Source organism: Piliocolobus tephrosceles, chromosome 14 (genome assembly GCF_002776525.5).
Source record: "Piliocolobus tephrosceles isolate RC106 chromosome 14, ASM277652v3, whole genome shotgun sequence".
NCBI classification, from domain to species: domain Eukaryota; kingdom Metazoa; phylum Chordata; class Mammalia; order Primates; family Cercopithecidae; genus Piliocolobus; species Piliocolobus tephrosceles.
The window spans coordinates 84,197,389-84,217,461 of NC_045447.1; the positions used below are offsets into that span (position 1 = coordinate 84,197,389).

General features: G+C 38.5%; 1 protein-coding gene across 1 annotated transcript in view; it reads left to right on the top strand.

The window, feature by feature from the left end:
* The window catches only part of MAMDC2 (MAM domain containing 2), a 179,320-nt gene that overhangs the window by 121,632 nt on the left and 37,615 nt on the right, over window positions 1–20,073 (top strand). Inside the window, exons 10-11 of the mRNA XM_023213254.2 lie at window positions 1,654–1,747; window positions 3,439–3,591. Of these exons, the coding sequence (XP_023069022.1) occupies window positions 1,654–1,747; window positions 3,439–3,591 (247 nt within the window). The remainder of the gene's footprint in view (window positions 1–1,653; window positions 1,748–3,438; window positions 3,592–20,073) is intronic.

The following is a 20,073-nucleotide window of genomic DNA, read 5'->3' on the forward strand; positions in this document are numbered from 1 at the left end:
GTAAAATATTTCACATGTTCAGATCATCTCTAGAATCTATAAACATGAGAAAATTAACAGAAGTAAATGAGAAAAAAATTTCACCTGTTTTGTTTTGCTCTTTGTATATATACACAGCTATACATCGTATATACACATAGTTATACATTGTGACAAGTCCAAACTATCCTTTTTATAATTTAAAGCAATATGAATACAGTGCAGGTAAACCTTCACACATCTTACAATTAGTAATTATCCAGAAGGTCTTGGATTAAGACATTTTATATTTTGCATACTGGTAAGCTGTCACATGATCTTTACATTTCTTTTTTAAAAAATTCTACATTCTAATGAATCTGATCATCAAAAAGCAAAAGAACCCTACTGAAAAAATAATAAATTTAAGACATAACATTTTAAACTAGAGCCTAAAAAAATCAAGTGTTCTCATTATTTGTAAGTTGGGTTTTAACTTTTGTTATATCATCCTTTGTTTGAATTAAATTTGTAATTGAGGGATTGATTGAACATGGACTAAATGAGCTTGTGCTACTTAAACGTTGTGATATATTCAAAGCAGCTTTGTAAACCACAAGTACAGTGAAAATCTAATACAAATGTTTTTAAAAGGTCTCTTAGCTCATCCTATATATGAAAAGCAGCCTTTAAAATTTGCCTAATGGAAAGAAATCCAAGACTTTTCTGTCTTTCTCTGGAACAGTACATTTAATAATTTATGGTATGGATTTGTTTTTCCTTCACGCACAACAATAAAAATGTTTGGACTGATAAAATAACTGCATTTAGGGCTTTTATTAGTGACACCAACTGGGAACACAGATCATTGTCTTTGGAAATGGAACATAAGCCTCCAGATGGCAAATCATCATGACTTTGTTCACAATGTGAATGAAGCATGTTGCCAGAAAGTCATTTCCAAAAAATCAATAGTGTTTGTACTGGAAATGTTTGAAAAATGCTCAGAAAACCATCAAGTCTATATGCACTTTGTGGATTATCTGGGGAAAATGTTTAAAACCTGACAGGTTTTTCTCTGTCACGCAGTTGACTTCTTGCTTTCCTCATTATTCCTGTCAATTCTTTATGAAATGCCACTGATTTCAGCATTAGTATGCACAATATATCATTATACTCTGCTCAAATATATAAGTAATTCTAGACCGGGTGTGGAGGCTCACACATGTAATTCCAGCACTTTGGGAGTCCAACGCGGGCAGATCACCTGAGGTCAGGAGTTTGAGACCAGCCTGGCCAACATGGTGAAACCCCATCTCTACTAAAAATACAAAAATTAGCTGGGTGTGGTGACAGGTGTCTGTAATCCCAGCTCCTCAGGAGGTTGAAGCAGGAGAATCACTTGAATCCAGTAGGCAGAGATTGCAATGAGCCGAGATCACCCCACTGCACTCCAGCCTTGGCGACAGAGCGAGACTCCATCTCAAAAATTAATAATAATAATAAAAGTAATTCCAGGGTTTTATGCAGATGGTAACCATTCTTCTTGCCACTGTGTTCTGTTGTTCATACAGACGATGAAGAGCTGTTTGTAGTTTGCTTATGCTCGTCTGCTATGCTAAGTGAATCCCAGGTTGTTAAGAGTTTCCAGTTTTCAGTTAATAGAATTCCTGGCTTTATTTTTATGAATTTCAGGTGGTTTTCATGAGCCTATGCAAAAGTTTCTGGGACTGTGGGCTTGTAGCCCTGGATGACATTACAATACAATTGGGAAGCTGCTCATCTTCAGGTAAGACAGCAATCATTTCAGCTCTCTGTCTCTTTGGTCTCTACATACATTTCCTGTATCACTGAGAACCACATACATTTCATCTGTGCTAGTCCATCCTTTGCTTTTGTTGACAAAGTGTCTCCTGCAGAGCTGTGTAGCAGGCTTTGAAATTTAGAAATGATGATTCCAATGTAATACATGTCTTTGTGCATGTGACTTAACCCCTTTATCCTCATTTGGAAGGGAGCTAGTGATATCTACCTGAATATTGGGAATAATACATACACATTTTCCTAGCATAAGACCTGGCACAAAACAGTGCTTTAAAAGCAAATATCTTCTACTATAATTATTACTATTACTGTTGTTTTTGTTATCTTACATGAATGTAGATTTTCAAGCAATATTGATGAAATTCTTATTTCACAGATATTTGCTAAGCATATACTTTTAAAATTTTAATAAACATTTTCTAAGTGAATTAAATGACAGTGGAACAATAGATCAAGCAATGATGATAGTAGCAAAATAAAGTCATGGTAGCTAGCTATGTGTCATATATTATGTCTAATGAGAAAATGATGCATAACTCAATCCCAATCATCAGTCTGTATTTGCTAATTCCCATTGCATCCTACATCATAGGACATCCATTTATTTAATACACAGGCAAATGGTGGTATCAGTCTGGCACTGGAGAATAATCTCCATGTTTATTTAATTAAAAGACAATTTGTTCTTAGTCCCTTGATTTGCCAGGCACTGCAAGGACAACCCAGGTAAAAATCGTTCCACTCAAGGCATAAGAGAATGAGGTTTCATTAACTAGTACTGTATGTAAAATAAAATGAAGTAAAACAATGATCACAAAAGAGACATATGAAACAAGCCATTTATTAGAAAAATTTGCTAAGAATCTGGATGTAGGGAGGTACAACCAAGTTTAGTCAGAGAAGTCCCCAATAAATTGGGAGGAAGCACCATTCTAATAATTATGAACGTATTGGAGATAGCATTCAAAGACATAAACAATGGATTTGGGAAAAGGAAAATAAACTTCTGGGTGGCAAAATAAGTTCTAAAATTTGATTATTGAGAATGTCACATTCAAAATTATCGCTTTACACATACCATCTCATTTAATCCTCACAGACCCACGAAGTGACTACCATCAATATTCCCACATTACAGATAAGAACTCTAAGGCACAGAGAAATGAAGTCATTTGTTCCACACAGCTATGCCTCCAGGAGTCCATTTAGCACTCTCACATTCTCCCCCACCTCCAAAGCAACCGTGGAGTTGTTATGAGGATACCCTTCACTCATCCAGGATTTCTGAAGAAAGTACCCGCATTATGCCATTTTATTATTTTCCATATTTTCATGAAGGCAATATACCTCTAATTTCCAGAGCTTTATGAAAAGAAATTCACACAAATTCACAAGTTAGAGAAAGTTTTTTCTCAAAGTAGCCCAGTATTTTAGATCTGTATATCTGATTGTTCTCTACGTCTATGGTAGGACCCTCAGTGGAGTGCAGGCTCTAGCTGGAAGCAATGGCTCCGTGTAGGTGGGCTGCCAGTGGGGGCTGCCTCTCCATTGCATGGCATATGGCCAGACAACATTCATACATGCAGAGTGGGCTGATAGCAACACAGAGTCACTGAAAGAGTCTTAGCAATTCCAACACCTGCTATTTTCTTGCAGAGAAACTTCTACCACCACCTGGAGAGTGTACTTTCGAGCAAGATGAATGTACATTCACTCAGGAAAAAAGAAACCGGAGCAGCTGGCACAGGAGGAGGGGAGAAACTCCCACTTCCTACACAGGACCAAAGGGAGATCACACTACTGGGGTAGGTGAGTTATGCCACGTGGTGCTGTTTCCTAAGGAAAGTTTCTAAAATAGCATTCTAGGAATCATTTACTACATTTTGAAATGTATAAAATTATGTCTTGTGTCTAGAATGAAATGCACTTGTGATTCTACACACACAGGATGATTCGATATGTGCATTGAATCTCATCCTTTCTGTTTATTACACTGCTTATGTACATTGCTGCAACAAGGATCTAACAGGGCTTATAAAGTTATGCACACAAAGAAAAGAAGTTAAAAGGTCAAAGAGAGGGACAAAGTAGGGGGAAAATGGTAATCTAAATAGGAGCCAGGGCCGAGGCCTAATATACAAAATGTACTGGTAGACAAAGGAAGAGGCATACAGGTTTGACTCTAAGCTTTCAGTAGCCAAAACTCATCCATAAAACATGATTCACAGAATGAGTAGTCTACGTGGGTGGGTTGTAGGCAATGATGGGGTGCATTTTCTGTAGAAAATGTACAACTTGCAATAAAACAGAGTAAGAGTTGATCTGCTTCATATTACCAACATGTATCAGCAATCGTAAACATTGTCAGTGACAAAATATGTCCTGTAGGCCATGTGTGGTGGCTCACTCCTATAATCCCAGCACTTTGGGAGGCCAAGGTGAGAGGATTACTTGAGCCCGGGAGTTCAAGACCAGCCTAGACAACATAGTGAGACTCTATCTCAACAAATTTTTTTTTTTTTTTTAATATAGCCAGTTGTGGTGGCGTGCACCTGTGGTCACAGCTACTTGGAAGGCTGAGGTGGGAGGAATGCTTGAGCCCAGGGGTCAGGGCTACAGTGAGCCATGTTCATGCCATTGCACCCAGTTTGGGTGACAGAGCAAGGCCCTGTCTCAAAAAATAATGAATAATAAATAAATAAAGTACCTTCCATAGAATGGATCTTTCTCACTCACACGCCCGTTTCATGTGGTATACTAACTGAATAAAAGCACAACACTTGGTCCAGAGAAGCAGAACTACTCCTGATACTAAGCTCATAGAGATACTTCCTCATGAATTCTTCTAGAGAAACCACTACGATAGTAAATATGAGGGTAATTTGCATTGTGCTGTTTCTTATGGTCTAACTCAGGGTATTCAATCTTTTGGCTTCTCTGGGCCACATTGGAAGAAGAATTGTCTTGGGTCACACATAAAATACACTAACACTAATGATAGCTGATGAGCTAAAAAATAAAAAAAAAAAAATTGCAAAAAAAATTCTGATGTTTTAAGAAAGTTTACAAATTTGTGTTAGGCCATATTCAAAGCTGTTCTGGGTCACATGTGTGGGCTGCAGTTTGGACAAGCTTGGTCTAACTCAAGATAAGCCTGTAGAATACCACAGAACCACCTCCAGTAAAACCTGTTTGTTTAATTGGCTAAACATGGTAGAATGTAATAATGAACAGCTTTATTTTTTCTATCACTCTTCAAACATAAAGATTCTCTTTTTCCCATGCCTTGGCAAATCCCTTAGCTTCCCAGTCCTGTTGAGATATTAGAACAATTAGATATTCAGGTATGTCAAAAGTCCAGTTGAAATCAAAAATTCCATTTCTCATTGAACTGAATCTTCTCTTTTTCCCTCAGCTTGGGTCTGACTCATAGTTGGGAAGGATAAAGGAAGGAACTGTCTATTCTTTCATTTTCTTTGTTTCACCTCCTCTCCTGCCCCTCATCTTTATGATGTTTTAATCAGGGAAGGTGGAAGAGGGATTAAAAGATAGGAACTTTAAAAAATATTTGGTGCTATTTAAAATGACCTCTTAGCTACTGAATGTCCTTTGTTATGACAGATGTCTAAATGCTGGCTCTTTCAGGAGCCTCTGCATCTTACCATTTCTGGCAATGTACTACTGGCTAACCCTCTGAGACCACCCCCTTCCCTTAGTACTTATACTACAGAATACAACCCACATATGTTTTCTGTTCCTGGAAATTTTTCCTTGGGTTCTTCCTAGAACAGTTGTTTCCAGCCACCTTGCTCTAGTAAGTGTCCATTTGGCCTCAATAGTGATGCACTCCTGCCTAACTAAGAAGATAGGTGGCTTGGTCCTACTGCTGACCTCTTTTTTCTTGCTGCTTCAGCAGATTCTGGGACAATGTTGCTTTGGTAAAGGATGCTGTTGAAGAGATTTAGCATTGGCCCAAAGGCAGACCAGATGCTCACTTTCAGCACTGAGTGAAGGATGATAAGGTGGCTCCTTGTGTGTGAAGCTATCTCTGGAAAGATATCAGGATGTTAAAAATATAACTAGAAAGGCCTACATGTATTAGGACTATTCTAAAAGCTTATAACAGAAAATACAACTCAAACTGACTTAAGTGAAAAGAAAATCCTTTTTTGGACTTTGTTACGGAAAGAGACTACTGTGGGGTTAGCTTCAGGCACAGCTTGATGCAGGGATTAAAACTGTGTCCTCAGGAGCCAGTTTCTCTCTCTGTCTCTCTTTCTACCTCTTTGAGCTGTTTTTTCTGGGTTTGCTCCAATCTAGACAGGATCTCCTGTCATGGCAACACAGTGGCTGTAGCAACTACAGTCTCATGACCTTTCAAAAATGAATCTAGTGGAAAGCGAAAACTCAGACAAAAATACCCAAACTGAATCTCACCAGCTCTGATTAGAAATGTCTTGAGGGCATAGTACTACAAAGGTCATTTTTGATTCCCCACAAAAGTTAGTATTCTGCCTTATATACAATAGGTGCTCAAAAATGCCTATGGAGTGAATGAATGAATGAATGCAAAAATGAATAAATGAATCTATAAGCCTTCACTGACACATTTAATAATAACTAACCAATTAATTAGTGAGACCTCAGAAAATGGGATGGTAGAAAGGTATCTTTTTATTGCAAGAGGATTGAAGAAAAGAATTAATCAATTTTAGCTAGAGCCTATTGTGGTCTAGATGTTATGTGTATGTGTATTTTTCTTGAGAGAAGGTTGATAGTTTTTCTTCCTTTTGTCAGGGATAGCAGTAAGAGATCTAAGAAAAGAGGTACAACCAAAGAGAACTATGTTGTGGTAGACTACTACAGGGAATTCTGTGGTTAACAAAGACTGTGGAATGCCTTAGACATGGAAGAGAAGACACAGAAAAATAGTGACCACTGAAGGGAAGGAGTCCCTGTAAAGGGCAAGGAAAGACACCAGGCCAGGTTATAACAAACCCATGAACTTAGGGCATCAGGACAACCTAAGGTTCCCATTCACCTTGAGAAAGTTACTTAAAATCTCTAAGTCTCAGTTCTGTCATCTAGAAAATGAGAATAATCATAACCACTTACCTATTTTCCTAACTTCATAGGGTGGTTGAATTTAAAAACTGAGAGGCTTTGGGATTAGACTGCCTGGGTTCAAATCTCAGTTCTACCTTTAACCTTTCTAAGCCCATTTTCTTTATCTTTGTATTAAGAATAATTAATACCTACCTCACAGACTGTGGTGAGGTTTAAATGAAACAAGATATAAAACATACTTACAATAAGACCTGGCATATGACAATTAATTATTGCTCTATTATTCATTTATTCCTTCATTCAGCAAGTATCTATTGAGTGTCTACTATGTGCCAGGTACTGTTTTAGAAACTTGTGAAACACAGATGAACAAAACAGACAAGCATTCACCCTCATGGAACTTCTAGTAGAGGAGACAGAGGAGAAATATTAAGCTTAATTGTAATTATGCAGTATTTTAAAAGGCAGTAATTGCTACAGAAATAAAAATGGAGCAGGTGAGGGAGTTAGGGAATCAAGAGGAGAATGTGGGTAGAGTTAACTAATGTAAATAGAAGAGTCACAACGAAGCCCATTGAGAAGGTAACCTTGTAAAGAGTTGAGGTAGCTCACTAAGAGCATATCTGGAAAGCAATGTTCAGGTAGAGGAGACAGCCAGTCCAAAGCCCCATAAGTGAAAGCATGCTCAGTTTGTCCTAAGAACAGCAAGGCGGCTGCTTTAGCTATAGTGTAGTGAGCTAGGGAGAGAGTGCTAGGAAATGTACCAGAGTAATAATGGTAGGCCAGTTCATGGATGACCTTGTAATTAATTAGAAGGACTTCGGGTTTTTTTTTTTTTTTTTTTTTTTTTTGAGATACAGTCTTGCTGTGTCGCCCAGGCTGGAGTGCAGTGGCGTGATCTCAGCTCACTGCAACTTCCACCTCCCAGGTTCAAGCAATTCTCCCTGCCTCAGCCTCCCGAGTAGCTGGGATTGCATGTGTCTGCCACCATGCCCATTAATTTCTGTATTTTTTCGTAGAGACAGGGTTTCACCATGTTGGTCAGACTGGTCTTGAACTCCTGATCTCAGGTGATCCATCCACCTTGGCCTCCCAAAGTGCTGGGATTGCAGGCATGAGCCACCGTGCCCAGCCAGGACTTTGGATTTCACTTTACCTCAAATGGAAAGTCATTGGAGAGTGTTGAACTTAGGAGAGAAGTGATCTGATTTAGTTTTATAAGGATTGCTCGGCTACTATGTTGAGGAAAGACTGGGGGTGGAAACGAAGCAAGGGTGAAATCAGAGAGCCCTGTTAGAGGCTACTGCACAGAACCCAGGTGAACTATGATGGTAAATTTGACTATGATAGTGGATTTGACTATGATGGCACATTTGACCAGCAACTATAGATTGAACTGTGTAGTAGCAATGAGGGTGATGATAAGTGGTCAAATCCTGGATATACTTTGAAAGCCAAGCCACAGAATTTCATGGTGGATTAGATGAGTATAAAAGAAAGAGCAATGTTCTGAGTAGCCTGATAAAACCTCGCTTGTGTTCGAGAAACCCTTATTCTACTGAAAAATGGCAAAGTGTAAGGGTAGTGATGCTAGCATACTGTTATAACTGTCTTATTTTATTATTCCTTATTGTTAATCTCTTACTGGGCCTAATTTATAAATTAAACTTAATCATAAGTATGTACGTATAGGAAAAAATTCATAGTATACATAGGGTTCAGTAGTATCAGGAGTTTCAGGCATCTGCCAAGGATCTTAGAACATATCCCTCAAGGATAAAGGGGAACTACTATAGTTTGCCAGGGCTGCCATAACAAAATATCCCAGACTGGGTGGCTTAAACAATAGAAATTTATTTTCTCACAGCTCTGGAGGCTGAAGTCCAAGATCAAGATGTCGGTAGGGTTGGTTCCTTCTGAAATTTCTCTCCTTGGCTTGCAGATGGCTGCGTTCTTGCTTCACGTGGCCTTTCCTCTGTGCCAGTGCACCCCTAATATGTATCTTCGTATAAGTTCACCAGTCATAATGAATTATAGCCCACTCTAACAGTCTCATTTTGACTTAATTAACTCCTAAAAGGTTCTGTCTCCAAATACAGTCACATTCTAGTACATGGGTTAGGGTTTCAACATACCTCTTTTGAGAAGACACAATTGAACCCACTCCCAGGATTTAGGGCAATGGGTTGAACATTGAAGGAACAGGGTAAACTCTTAAGTTAAATGACTGACAACCAAGACCTGTCCTGCTCCTCATGTAAATATGATAAGTGAGCTTGCTTGACTGGTAGACCATGTCCTACCTTCTCCTCATAAATACACACTCTATGAAAATCTAACAAAAGCACATATAGTAGATATTAAATTGCTCCTAGTTCTACTCCTATATTTACATTATTTCTGGGTTATGTGGACACACTTTAGCTAACACAGTATTGCTTTGTCTGAAGAAAATAATGTGGTTGTGTTTGCTTTGTCTTCTTAAAAACATTGAAAGATGCTTCAGCTGCATCGGGTGAAACTTCAGAGCAAAAATTGAATGCATGTTGTTATATGAATATATTGTGGAAAAATTTGAATGCATAAACTTAGTGTGTTCAACATTTATTTTGAGTGAATATTTGACACATTAAATAAAATTCTCTGGTGCACAACATAGAAAATTCTGATTTTTAAAGTAAATTTTTTCTAGGGTCTGCCTTCTTTTATTCTCTATTTCATTTGCTTCAATATAGATTTTCAAAAATTTCTCAAGACAGCTTCCACTTTTCTAACTAAATCTTTTACCACTTATATCTTTTTATTCCCACGTACAACTATGTAAATAAGAAAAACAAGTTTTGCTAAACTGTGCCCAGGGTACCTACAAATATAGCATTAGGTTGAAGGTGTTTTGTTCTTGTTCCTGAAATTACTTCAATAACTGATTTTCTAGGGAAATATAATATCAGTGATTATTTACAGTAGTTCCCCCTTATCTGCAGGGCATATGTTCCTAGATGTCTAGTGGATGCCTGAAACCAAAAGCAGTATTAAACCCTACATACAATATATTTTTTCCCATACACACATACCTATAATAAAGTTTAATCTATAAATTATGCACACACTAAAAATGACCAATAACAGAATAACTACAATATATTATCAATTTCACAGACAGAAGATTTGTTCTTACTGTAGATCTTAGCAACCTCAGATTTTTCCTTTCCTTGTTAAGTCACAACCTTTCACCTTTTCACTTGAAGCACTTTATGGCTTCTCTTTGCCGTATCTAAATTGTCAGCATCGCTACTCTTGCACTTTGGGGCCGTCATTAAGTAAAATAAAGGTTACTTGGACACAAGAACTGTGATACCGTGACAGTCAATCTGATAACCAAGATGGCTACTAAGTGACTCACAGGCAGAGAGTGTAGATGCATGGACACATTGGACAAAGAGATGATTTGTGTCCTGCTCGGGACAGAGTGGAACAGTGGAAGATCTCATCATGCTACTCACAACAGTACATAGTTTAAAACCGATGAACTGTTTATTTCTGGAATTTTCCATTTAATATTTTTGGGCCACAGCTGACTGTGGGTAACCGAAACCATGGAAAGCAAAAACATAGATAAAGGGGGCACTACTATATTGGATATTTGCCATATGTAGGCACTGTGCTGGGAATCTCAACATTCTTTCTACAACCTGTAAGGTAAGTGAAAGTTCCCATGTTTCAGAGGAGGAAGCTGAAGCTTAGGGAAGTTAAGTGCCTTTCCAGGGCCGCACAGTAGTAACTCGTAGAGCAGAGACTTAATCTCACATTTGTTTGGGTTCTAATGGCTATATATTCTGCCTACACTGCCTCACTAGGGTTTCCGAACCTACATGCTACTAAGAGACCACACATGACCTGGAACAGCTGTGACCACTTACACATGAAAAGCACAGTTTTTCTAAACCAAAGACCCTTCACACCAAAGCAGAGCATCTTCTTCTAGAAAATACAATGATTGGTATTTTGGAACATTCCTAGAAATTGATCCAGCAGAAAACATCTAAACTTTTTCTGATCTATTTCTAGTGTCTGTACAACAATGTTGTATGTGTAACCCCAGGGTGTAGCCCACACACTTATGATGTATCCTAAACGCCACAAAGGAGTGGTTTTCCTTTGTCCTAGCCTCTAATGGTGTGAGCTCGATGTGGCTGATGTATTGGCACTCAGATTGCAATGTGACAAGGGTTATTGTCTCAATCCATTTTGTGCTGCTATAACAGAATGCCTGAGATTGAGTAATTTATATGGAACGTAAACTTACATCCTTACAGTTCTGGGGGCTGGAAAGTCTAAGATCAAGGTTCTGACATCTAGTGAGAGCCTTCTTGCTACATCATCCCATGGTGGAAGGGGCAGAGAGAGGGTGAGGGAAAGAGAAAGAGGGAACCAAACTCATACTTTAATAAGGAACCTACTCCCATGATAATGGCATTAATCCATTAATAAGGGCAGTGCCCCCATGACCCAAACATCTCCCATTAGGCCCTTCCTTTCAACACCGCTGCACTGGGGAATCAAGTTTCCAACTCACGAGTTTTGGAGTTGCCATCCAAATCATGGCAGTTACCCATTCAAACATTAATGCATAAACAAATGAAGGTTCCTCTAAAACATGCACTTATTTGTTAAAATCACCAGCATCAGAAGCTACATGTATATAAGAATTAAACCTCTTGTAACTGAGAGCAATCAGAAATAGTATATAGTCCAGGATCCCTAGGATCTTGTTCTATTCCATATTTCCTGAATACTCACTATGCATTATACATCAAATAATTGCCCCAGAGTTGTAATAAGTAATAAGGGTTAAGTCCTAGAGATAATGAAACCACACAGCAAGCTCTCCTTGTGGATATCTTAAAGGATGAGTGTGAGTTCATCAAGAATGGTAGGGAGGAAGGAAGCATTCCAGGATGAGGGAATGGCTGGTGTGAAGTATGGAGCCATTAAACAGTGTGGCAGCTTTCGAAGAACTGTAAGTGACTAGGCTGGCATATAGAATATTGTTACCCAGGATGGCCAACAAAGTGGAGTCTAAAATACAGGCTTTTTTTGTGCAACATTGAAAGTTTTGTTTTAATATTTCCAAAGATTATCAACTTACAACCTTCAGACTAAGAACACTTATCATAGGAAACATTGGTTAAGATGTTATTGTAAAAAATGTATTTACTTAAAATTAAATGTACCCACCAACTTTATCAAAATTACCTAAGACATTGGAGATCTATCTCTAGCTAACATATCAATACTAAAATGAGGTGGGGCCCGGCATGGTGGCTCACACTTGTAATCCCAGCACTTTGGGAGGCCGAGGCGGGCGGATCACCAGGTCAGGATATTGAGACCATTCTGGCTAATGTGGTGAAACCCCAACTCTACTAAAAATACAAAAAAAAAAAAAAAAAAAAAAATAGCCAGGCATGGTGGCGGGCACCTGTAGTCCCAGCTACATGGGAGGCTGAGGCAGGAGAATGGCATGAACCTGGGAGGCAGAGCTTGCAGTGAGCTGAGATCATGCCACTGCACTCCAGCCTGGGCAACAGAGCAAGACTCGGTCTCAAAAAAATAAATAAATAAAATGAGGCATAAATTCCCTCAAAATTAGGAACACAACTAAGGCATTTGTTTCTACAAATGAAAGAAAAAACAAAACTTAAAATCTAGTGCAAAAACTAAATATTACATTTCAAACTCCTAGCCAGAAGATATATGCTCCTATAAAATTCCACCCAGAATGGGTACAGTGTGTAGAAAGATGAAGAAAAATAATTATAGACCTCTTTTTCTAGCAAAAAAAAAAAAAAAAAATACACTAATGATCACTGTGCACTCTGGCTATAAAACACCTGAAAATGCAAGAAAAAAGGATAAATGGATAAAATATTCTTTTTTTTACATTAAATTCTGGGATGCAAGTGCAGAACATGCAGGTTTGTTACATAGGTATACATGTGCCATGGTGCTTTGCTGCACCTATCATCCCATCATCTAGGTTTTAAGCCCTGCAGGCATTAGATATTTGTTCTAATGCTCTCCCTTCCCTTTTCCCCTACCCCCCAACAGGTACTGGTGTGTGATGCTCCCCTCCCTGTGTCCATGTGTTCTCATTGTTCAACTCCTACTTATGAGTGAGAACATGCAGTGTTTGGTTTTCTGTTCCTGTATTAGTCTGCTGAGAATGATGCTTTCCAGCTTCATCCATGTCCCTCCAAAGGACATGAACTCATTCATTTCTATGGCTGCATAGTATTCCATGGTGTATACATGTCACATTTTCTTTATCCAGTCTATCATTGATGGGCATTTGGATTGGTTCCAAGTCTTTACTATTGTAAATAGTGCTGCAATAAACATACGTGTGCTCGTGTCTTTACAGCAGAATGATTTATAATCCTTTAGGTATATGCCCAGTAATGGGATTGTTGGGTCAAATGGTATTTCTGGTTCTAGATTCTTGAAGAGTTGCCACATGGTCTTCCACAATGGTTGAACTAATTTACACTCCCACCAACAGTGTAAAAGCATTCCTGTTTTTCCACATCCTCTCTCATCTGTTGTTTTCTGACTTTTTAATGATCACCATTCTAACTGGCATGAGATAGATAGTATCTCATTGTGGTTTTGATTTGCATCTCTAATGACCAGTAATGATGAGCTTTTTTTCATATGTTTGTTGGCCGTATAAATGTCTTCTTTTGAGAAGTGTCTGTTCATATCCTTCAGCCACTTTTCAATGGGTTTGTTTTTTTTTCTTGTAAATTTGTTTAAGTTCATTGCAGATTGTAGATATTAGACCTTTGTCAGATTGATAGATTGCAAAAATTTTCTCCTAGTCTGTAGGAATACTCTGATGACACTTTCAGCTCTTTAGTTTAATTAGATCCCATTTGTCAATTTTGGCTTTTGTTGCAATTGCTTTTGGTGTTTTAGTCATGAAGTCTTCGCCCATGCCTATGTCCTGAATGGTATTGCCTAGGTTTTCTTCACGGTTTTTATGGTTTTAGGTTTTACATTTAAGTCTTTAATCCAACTTGAGTTAATTTTGTATAAGGTGTAAAGAAGGGGTCCAGTTTCAGTTTCCTGCATATGGCCAGTCAGTTTTCCCAGCAACACTTATTACATAGGGAATCCTTTCCCCATTGCTTGTTTTTATCAGGTGTGTCGAAGATTAAATGGTTGTAGATGTGTGGTGTTATTTCTGAGGCCACTGTTCTGTTTCATTGGTGTATATATCTGTTTTGATATCAGTACCATGCTGTTTTGGTTACTGTAGGCTTGTAGTATAGTTTGAAGTCAGGTAGTGTGATGCCTCCAGCTTTGTTCTTTTTGCTTAAGATTGTCTTGGCTATACAGGCTCTCTTTTGGTACCATATGAAATTTAAAGTAGTTTTTTTCTAACTCTGTGAAGAAAGTCAATGGTAGCTTGATGGGAATAGCATTGAATCTATAAATTACTTTGGGCAGTATGGCCATTTTCATGATATTGATTCTTCCTATTGATAAGCATGGAATTTTTTTTCCATTTGTTTTTGTCCTCTCTTATTTTCTTGAGCAGCGGTTTGTAGTTCTTTTTAAAGAGGTCCTTCACATCCCTTGTAAGTTGTATTCTTAGGTATTCTATTTTCTTTGCAGCAATTGTGAATGGGAAGTTCAGTCATGATTTGGCTCTCTGCTTATCTATTATTGGTGTATAGGGATGCTTGTGATTTTTGCATATGGATTTTGTATCCTGAGACTTTGCCCAAGTTGATTATCAGCTTAAGGAGTTTTGGGGCTGAGACAATGGGGTTTTTAAAATATATAATCATGTCATCTATAAACAGACAATTTGACTTCCTCTCTTCCTGTCTGAGTACCTTTGATTTCTTTCTCTTGCCTGATTGCCCTGGCCAGAACTTCCAATACAATGTTGAATAGGAATGGTGAGAGAGGGTATCCTTGTCTTTGCCAGTTTTCAAAGGGAATGCTTCCAGCTTTTGCCCATTTGGTATGATATTGGCTGTGGGTTTGTCTTAAATAGCTCTTATTATTTTGAGGTATCTCACATGAACACCTAGTTTATTGAGAGTTTTTAGCATGAAGGGGTGTTGAATATTATTGAAGGCCTTTTCTGCATCTATTGAGATAATCATATGGTTTTTGTCACTGGTTCTGTTTATGTGATAGATTACATTTATTGATTTGTATATGTCAAACCAGCCTTGTGTCCCAGGGATGAAGCTAACTTGATTGTGGTGGATAGGCTTTTTGATGTGCTGCTGGATTTGGTTTGTCAGTATTTTATTGAGGATTTTTGCATCGATGCTCATCAGGGACATTGGCCTGAAATTTTCTCTTTTTGTTGTTTGTCTGCCAGGTTTTGGTGTCAGAATGATGCTGGCCTCATAAAATGAGTTAGGGAGGAGTCTCTCTTTTTCTATTGTTTGGAATAGTTTCAGAAGGAATGGGAACAGCTCCTCTTTGTACCTCTGGTAGAAATCAGCTGTGAATCCATCTGGTCCTGGGCTTTTTTTGGTTGGTAGGCTATTAATTACTGCCTCAATTTTAGAACTTGTTATTGGTCTATTCAAGGATTCTACTTCCTCCTGATTTAGTCTTGGGAGGGTGTATGTGTCCAGGAATTTATCCATTTCTTCTAGATTTTCTAGTTTATTTGTGTAGAGGTGTTTATAGTATTCTCTGATGGCAGTTTGTATTTCTGTAGAATCAGTTGTGATATCCCCTTTATCATTTTTTATTGCATCTATTTTATTCTTCTCTCTTTTCTTCTTTATTAGTCTGGCTAGTGGTCTATTTATTTTGTTGATATTTTTTTAAAAACCAGCTCCTGGATTCATTGATTTCTTGAAGGGTCTTTCATGTCTCTATCTCCTTCAGTTCTGCTGTGATCTTAGTTATTTCTTGTCTTCTAGCTTTTGAATTTGTTTCCTCTTGCTTCTCTAGTTCTTTTAATTGTGATGTTAGGGTGTCGATTTTAGATCTTTCCTGCTTTCTCCTGTGGGCATTTAGTGCTATAAATTTCCCTCTAACACTGCTTTGGTTGTGTCCCAGAGACTCTGGTACGCTGTGTCTTTGTTCTCATTGGTTTCAAAAAACATCTTTATTTCTGCCTTCATTTTGTTATTTTCCCAGTAGTCATTCAGGAGTAGGTTGTTCAGTTTCCATGTAGTTGTGCAGTTTTGAGTGGGTTTCCGATTCCTGAGTCCTAATTTGATTGCCCTGTGGTCTGAGAAACTGTTATGATTTCTGTTCTTTTGCATTTACTGAGGAGTGTTTTACTTCCAATTATGTGGTCAATTTTAGAATAAGTGCAATGTGTTGCTGAGAAGAATGTATATTCTGTTGATTTTGGGTGGAGAGTTCTGTAGATATCTATTAGGTCCACTTGGTCCAGAGCTGAGTTCAAGTCCTGGATATCCCTGTTAATTTTCTGTCTCATTGATCTGTCTAATATTGACAATGGGGTGTTAAAGTCTTCCACTATTATTGTGTGTGAGTCTAAGTCTCTTTGTACATCTCTAAGAACTTGCTTTATGAATCTGGGTACTCGTGTATTGAGTACATATATATTTAGAATAGTTAGCTCTTCTTGTTGAATTGATCCCTTTACCATTATGTAATGCCCTTCTGCCCTTCTTTGTCTGTTTTGATCATTGTTGGTTTAAATTCTGCTTTATCAGAGACTAGGATTGCAAACCCTTGCTTTTTTTTTCTTTGCATTTGCTTGGTAAATATTCCTCCATCCTTTTATTTTGAGCCTATGTGTGTCTTTGCATGTGAGATGGGTCTCCTGAATACAGCACACTGATGAGTCTTGACTCTATCCAATTTGCCAGTCTGTGTCTTTTAATTGGGGCATTCAGCCCATTTACATTTAAGATTAATATTGTTATGTGTGAATGTGATTCTGTCATTATGATGGTAGCTGGTTATTTTGGCCATTAGTTGATGTAGTTTCTTCATAATGTCAATGGTCTTTATAATTTGGTATGTATTTGCAGTGGCTGGTACTGGTTTTTCCTTTCCATATTTAGTGCTTCCTTCAGGATCTCTTGTAGGGCAGGCCTGGTGGTAACAGAATCCCTCAGCATTTGCTTGTCTGTAAAGGATTTTATTTCTCCTTCACTTATGAAGCTTGGTTTGGCTGGATATGAAATTCTTGATTGCAAATTCTTTTCTTTAAGAATGTTGAATACAGGCCCCCACTCTCTTCTGGCTTGTAGGGTTTCTGCTGAGAGATCCGCTGTTAGTCTGATGGGCTTCCCTTTCTAAGAAACCTGACCTTTCTCTGTGGCTGCCCTTAACAATTTTTCTTTCATTTCAACCTTGAAGAATCTGATGATTATGTGTCTTCATGTTGCTCTGCTCATGGAGTATCTTAGTGGTGTTTTCTGTATTTCCTGAATTTGAATGTTGGCCTGTCTTGCTAGGTTGGGGAAGTTCTCTGGGATAGTATCATGAAGTGTGTTTTCCAACTTGGCTCCATTCTTCCCCTCACTTCCAGGTACACCAATCAGTCATACATTTGGTCTTTTCACATAGTCCCATACTTCTTGGAGACTTTGTTCATTCCTTTTTTTTTTTTCCTGTAATCTTGTCTTCACGCCTTATTTCAGTAAGTTGGTCTTCAATTTCTGATATTCTTTCTTCTGCTTGATTTGGCTACTGATCCTTGTGTATGCTTCACAAAGTTCTTGTGCTGTGTTTTTCAGCTCCATCAGGTCATTTATGTTCTTCTTTAAACCGGTTATCGTAGTTAACAGTTTCTGTAACCTTTTATCAAGGTTCTCAGCTTCCTTGCATTGGGTTAGAACATGCTCCTTTACCTCAGAGGAGTTTGTTATTACCTACTTTCTGAAGCCTACTTCTGCCAATTTGTCAAACTCATTCTCCATCCAGTTTTGTGCCCTTGCTGGAGAAGAGTTGTGATCATTTAGAGAAGCAGCAGCATTGTGATTTTTTGAATTTTCAGCATTTTTGTGCTGGTTTTTCCTCATCTTCATGAGTTTCTCTACCTTTGATCTTTGAGGCTGATGACCTTTGGATGGGGTTTTTGTGTGCGGGTCCTTTGTGTTGATGTTGATATTATTGTTTTCTGTTAGTTTTTCTTCTAACAGTCAGGCCCCTCTTCTGCAGGTGTGCTGCAGTTTGCTGGAGGTCAATTCCAGACCCTGTTTGCCTGGGTGTCACCACTGGAGGCAGCAGAACAGCAAAGATTGCTGCCTGTTCCTTTCTCTAGAAGCTTTGTCCTGGAAGGGCACCTGCCAGATGCCAGCCAGAGCTCTCCTGTAAGAGGTGTCTGTTGGCCCCTGCTGAGAGGTCTCTCCCAGTTAGGAGGCATGAGAGTCAGGGACCCACTTGAGAAGGTAGTCTGTCCCTTAGCAGAGCTTGAGCACTGTGCTGGGAGAATCCTCCCTGTCAGGATCCACTGCTTTCTTCAGAGCTGGCAGAGAGGGATATTTACGTCTGCTGAAGTTGCACCCACAGCCACCCCTTCCCCCAGGGGCTCTGTCCCAGGGAGATGGGATTTTTATCTATAAGCTGCTACCTTTCTTTCAGAGATCCTGCCTAATGAGGAGTAATTTAGAGAGGCAGTCTGGACAGAGCTGCTTTGCCACACTGTGGTGAGTTCTGCCCAGTCTGAACTTCCTAGTTTCCTTAGCACTGTCAGGGAAAAACTGCCTACACAAGCCTCAGTAATGGTGGATGCCCCCTCCCACCAAACTCCATCATCCCAGGTCAACTTCAGACTACTGTGCTGGCATTGAGAATTTCAAGCCAGTTTCTTAGCTTGCTGGGCTCTGTGGGAGTGGGACCCACTGAGTGAGACCACTTGGCTCCCTGGTTTCAGTCCCCTTTCTAGGAAAGTGAACGGTTCTGTCCTGCTGGGGTTCCAGGTACCACTCAGTTGGAAATGCAAAAATCACCCGCCTTCTGCATTGGTCTTGCTGGAAGCTGCAGACCAGAGCTGTTCCTATTTGGCCATCTTGCCAGATCTCAATATACACTTTTTGTTGTTGTTGAGTTCTTACTGTTTGTATTCCTTTACTAGTTGTGTTTCTTTTTTCTTTAGCCCACAACTAACATTATGATAGTTGTATTATTTTCATAACCACCCTAGTATTTGCTTTATATTTTATTTACATTTTTTTAAATCCTAAAAAGTATTCTATATTTATTCACATATTTCCCCATTCATCTTCATTCCTTTCTACATTTCCATGTTCATCTCTTGAATTATTTTCTTTGGTGGGAAGTGTTTTTCTTTTTCTAGAAGAATATTCTTCTGTATCTAGCTTTTTATTTTTGTTTTGTTTCATTTTGTCTTTGGTGCATGTCTGCTGCTGATTTCTTTCAGTTTTTGTTTGGTAATGTCTTTTTCCTTTACATTTGAAGGATAGTTTTTCTGGGAATAGAATTCTAGGTGAACAATTATTTTCTTATCAGTCATTTATGTAAAGATATAATTCAACTGAATTCTGGCTTCCATCATATCTACTGAGAAGTCGGAGGTCAGTCCTAAAATTGTTTTTTATTTTATTTTTTTGAAAGTGTACTATTTTCCTCTAGGTGCTTTTAATATTTACTCCTTATGTTTGATTTTCAGCATTTTAGTATGATATGTATTTGTCCATTTTGCATTGTTATAAAGGAATATCTGAGATGGCGTAATTTATAAAGAAAAGTGTTTTATTTGGCTCATGGTTCTGCAGGCTCTAATAGCATGGCACCAACATGAGCTCATCTTCTAGTGAAGTCTCAGGAAGATTTTACTCATAGCAGAAGGCAAAGGCAGAGCAGGCATGTCAACATGGTGAGACAGAACAAGAGGGAGGTGGGGAAGGAGGTGCTAGGCTCTTTAAACAACCAGTTCTTACATGAACTAATAGAGCAAAAACTCACTAATCATGAAGGGGATGGCACCAAGTCATTCATGAGGGATTGACTCCCATGACCCAAACAGCTCCCACTAGTCACACCTCCAACACTGGGGATCACATTTCAACATGAGATTTCAGAGGACAAATATCCAAACCATATCAACATGCATGTGTGTAGTCTTCTTTGTAGTTATTCTGCTTGGGTTTCATTAAATTTCTTTAATCTTTGAGCCGAGATCTTTCACTAGTTTTCAAAATTTCTTGATCTTTATCTTGTCAAATATTGCCCCTGCCT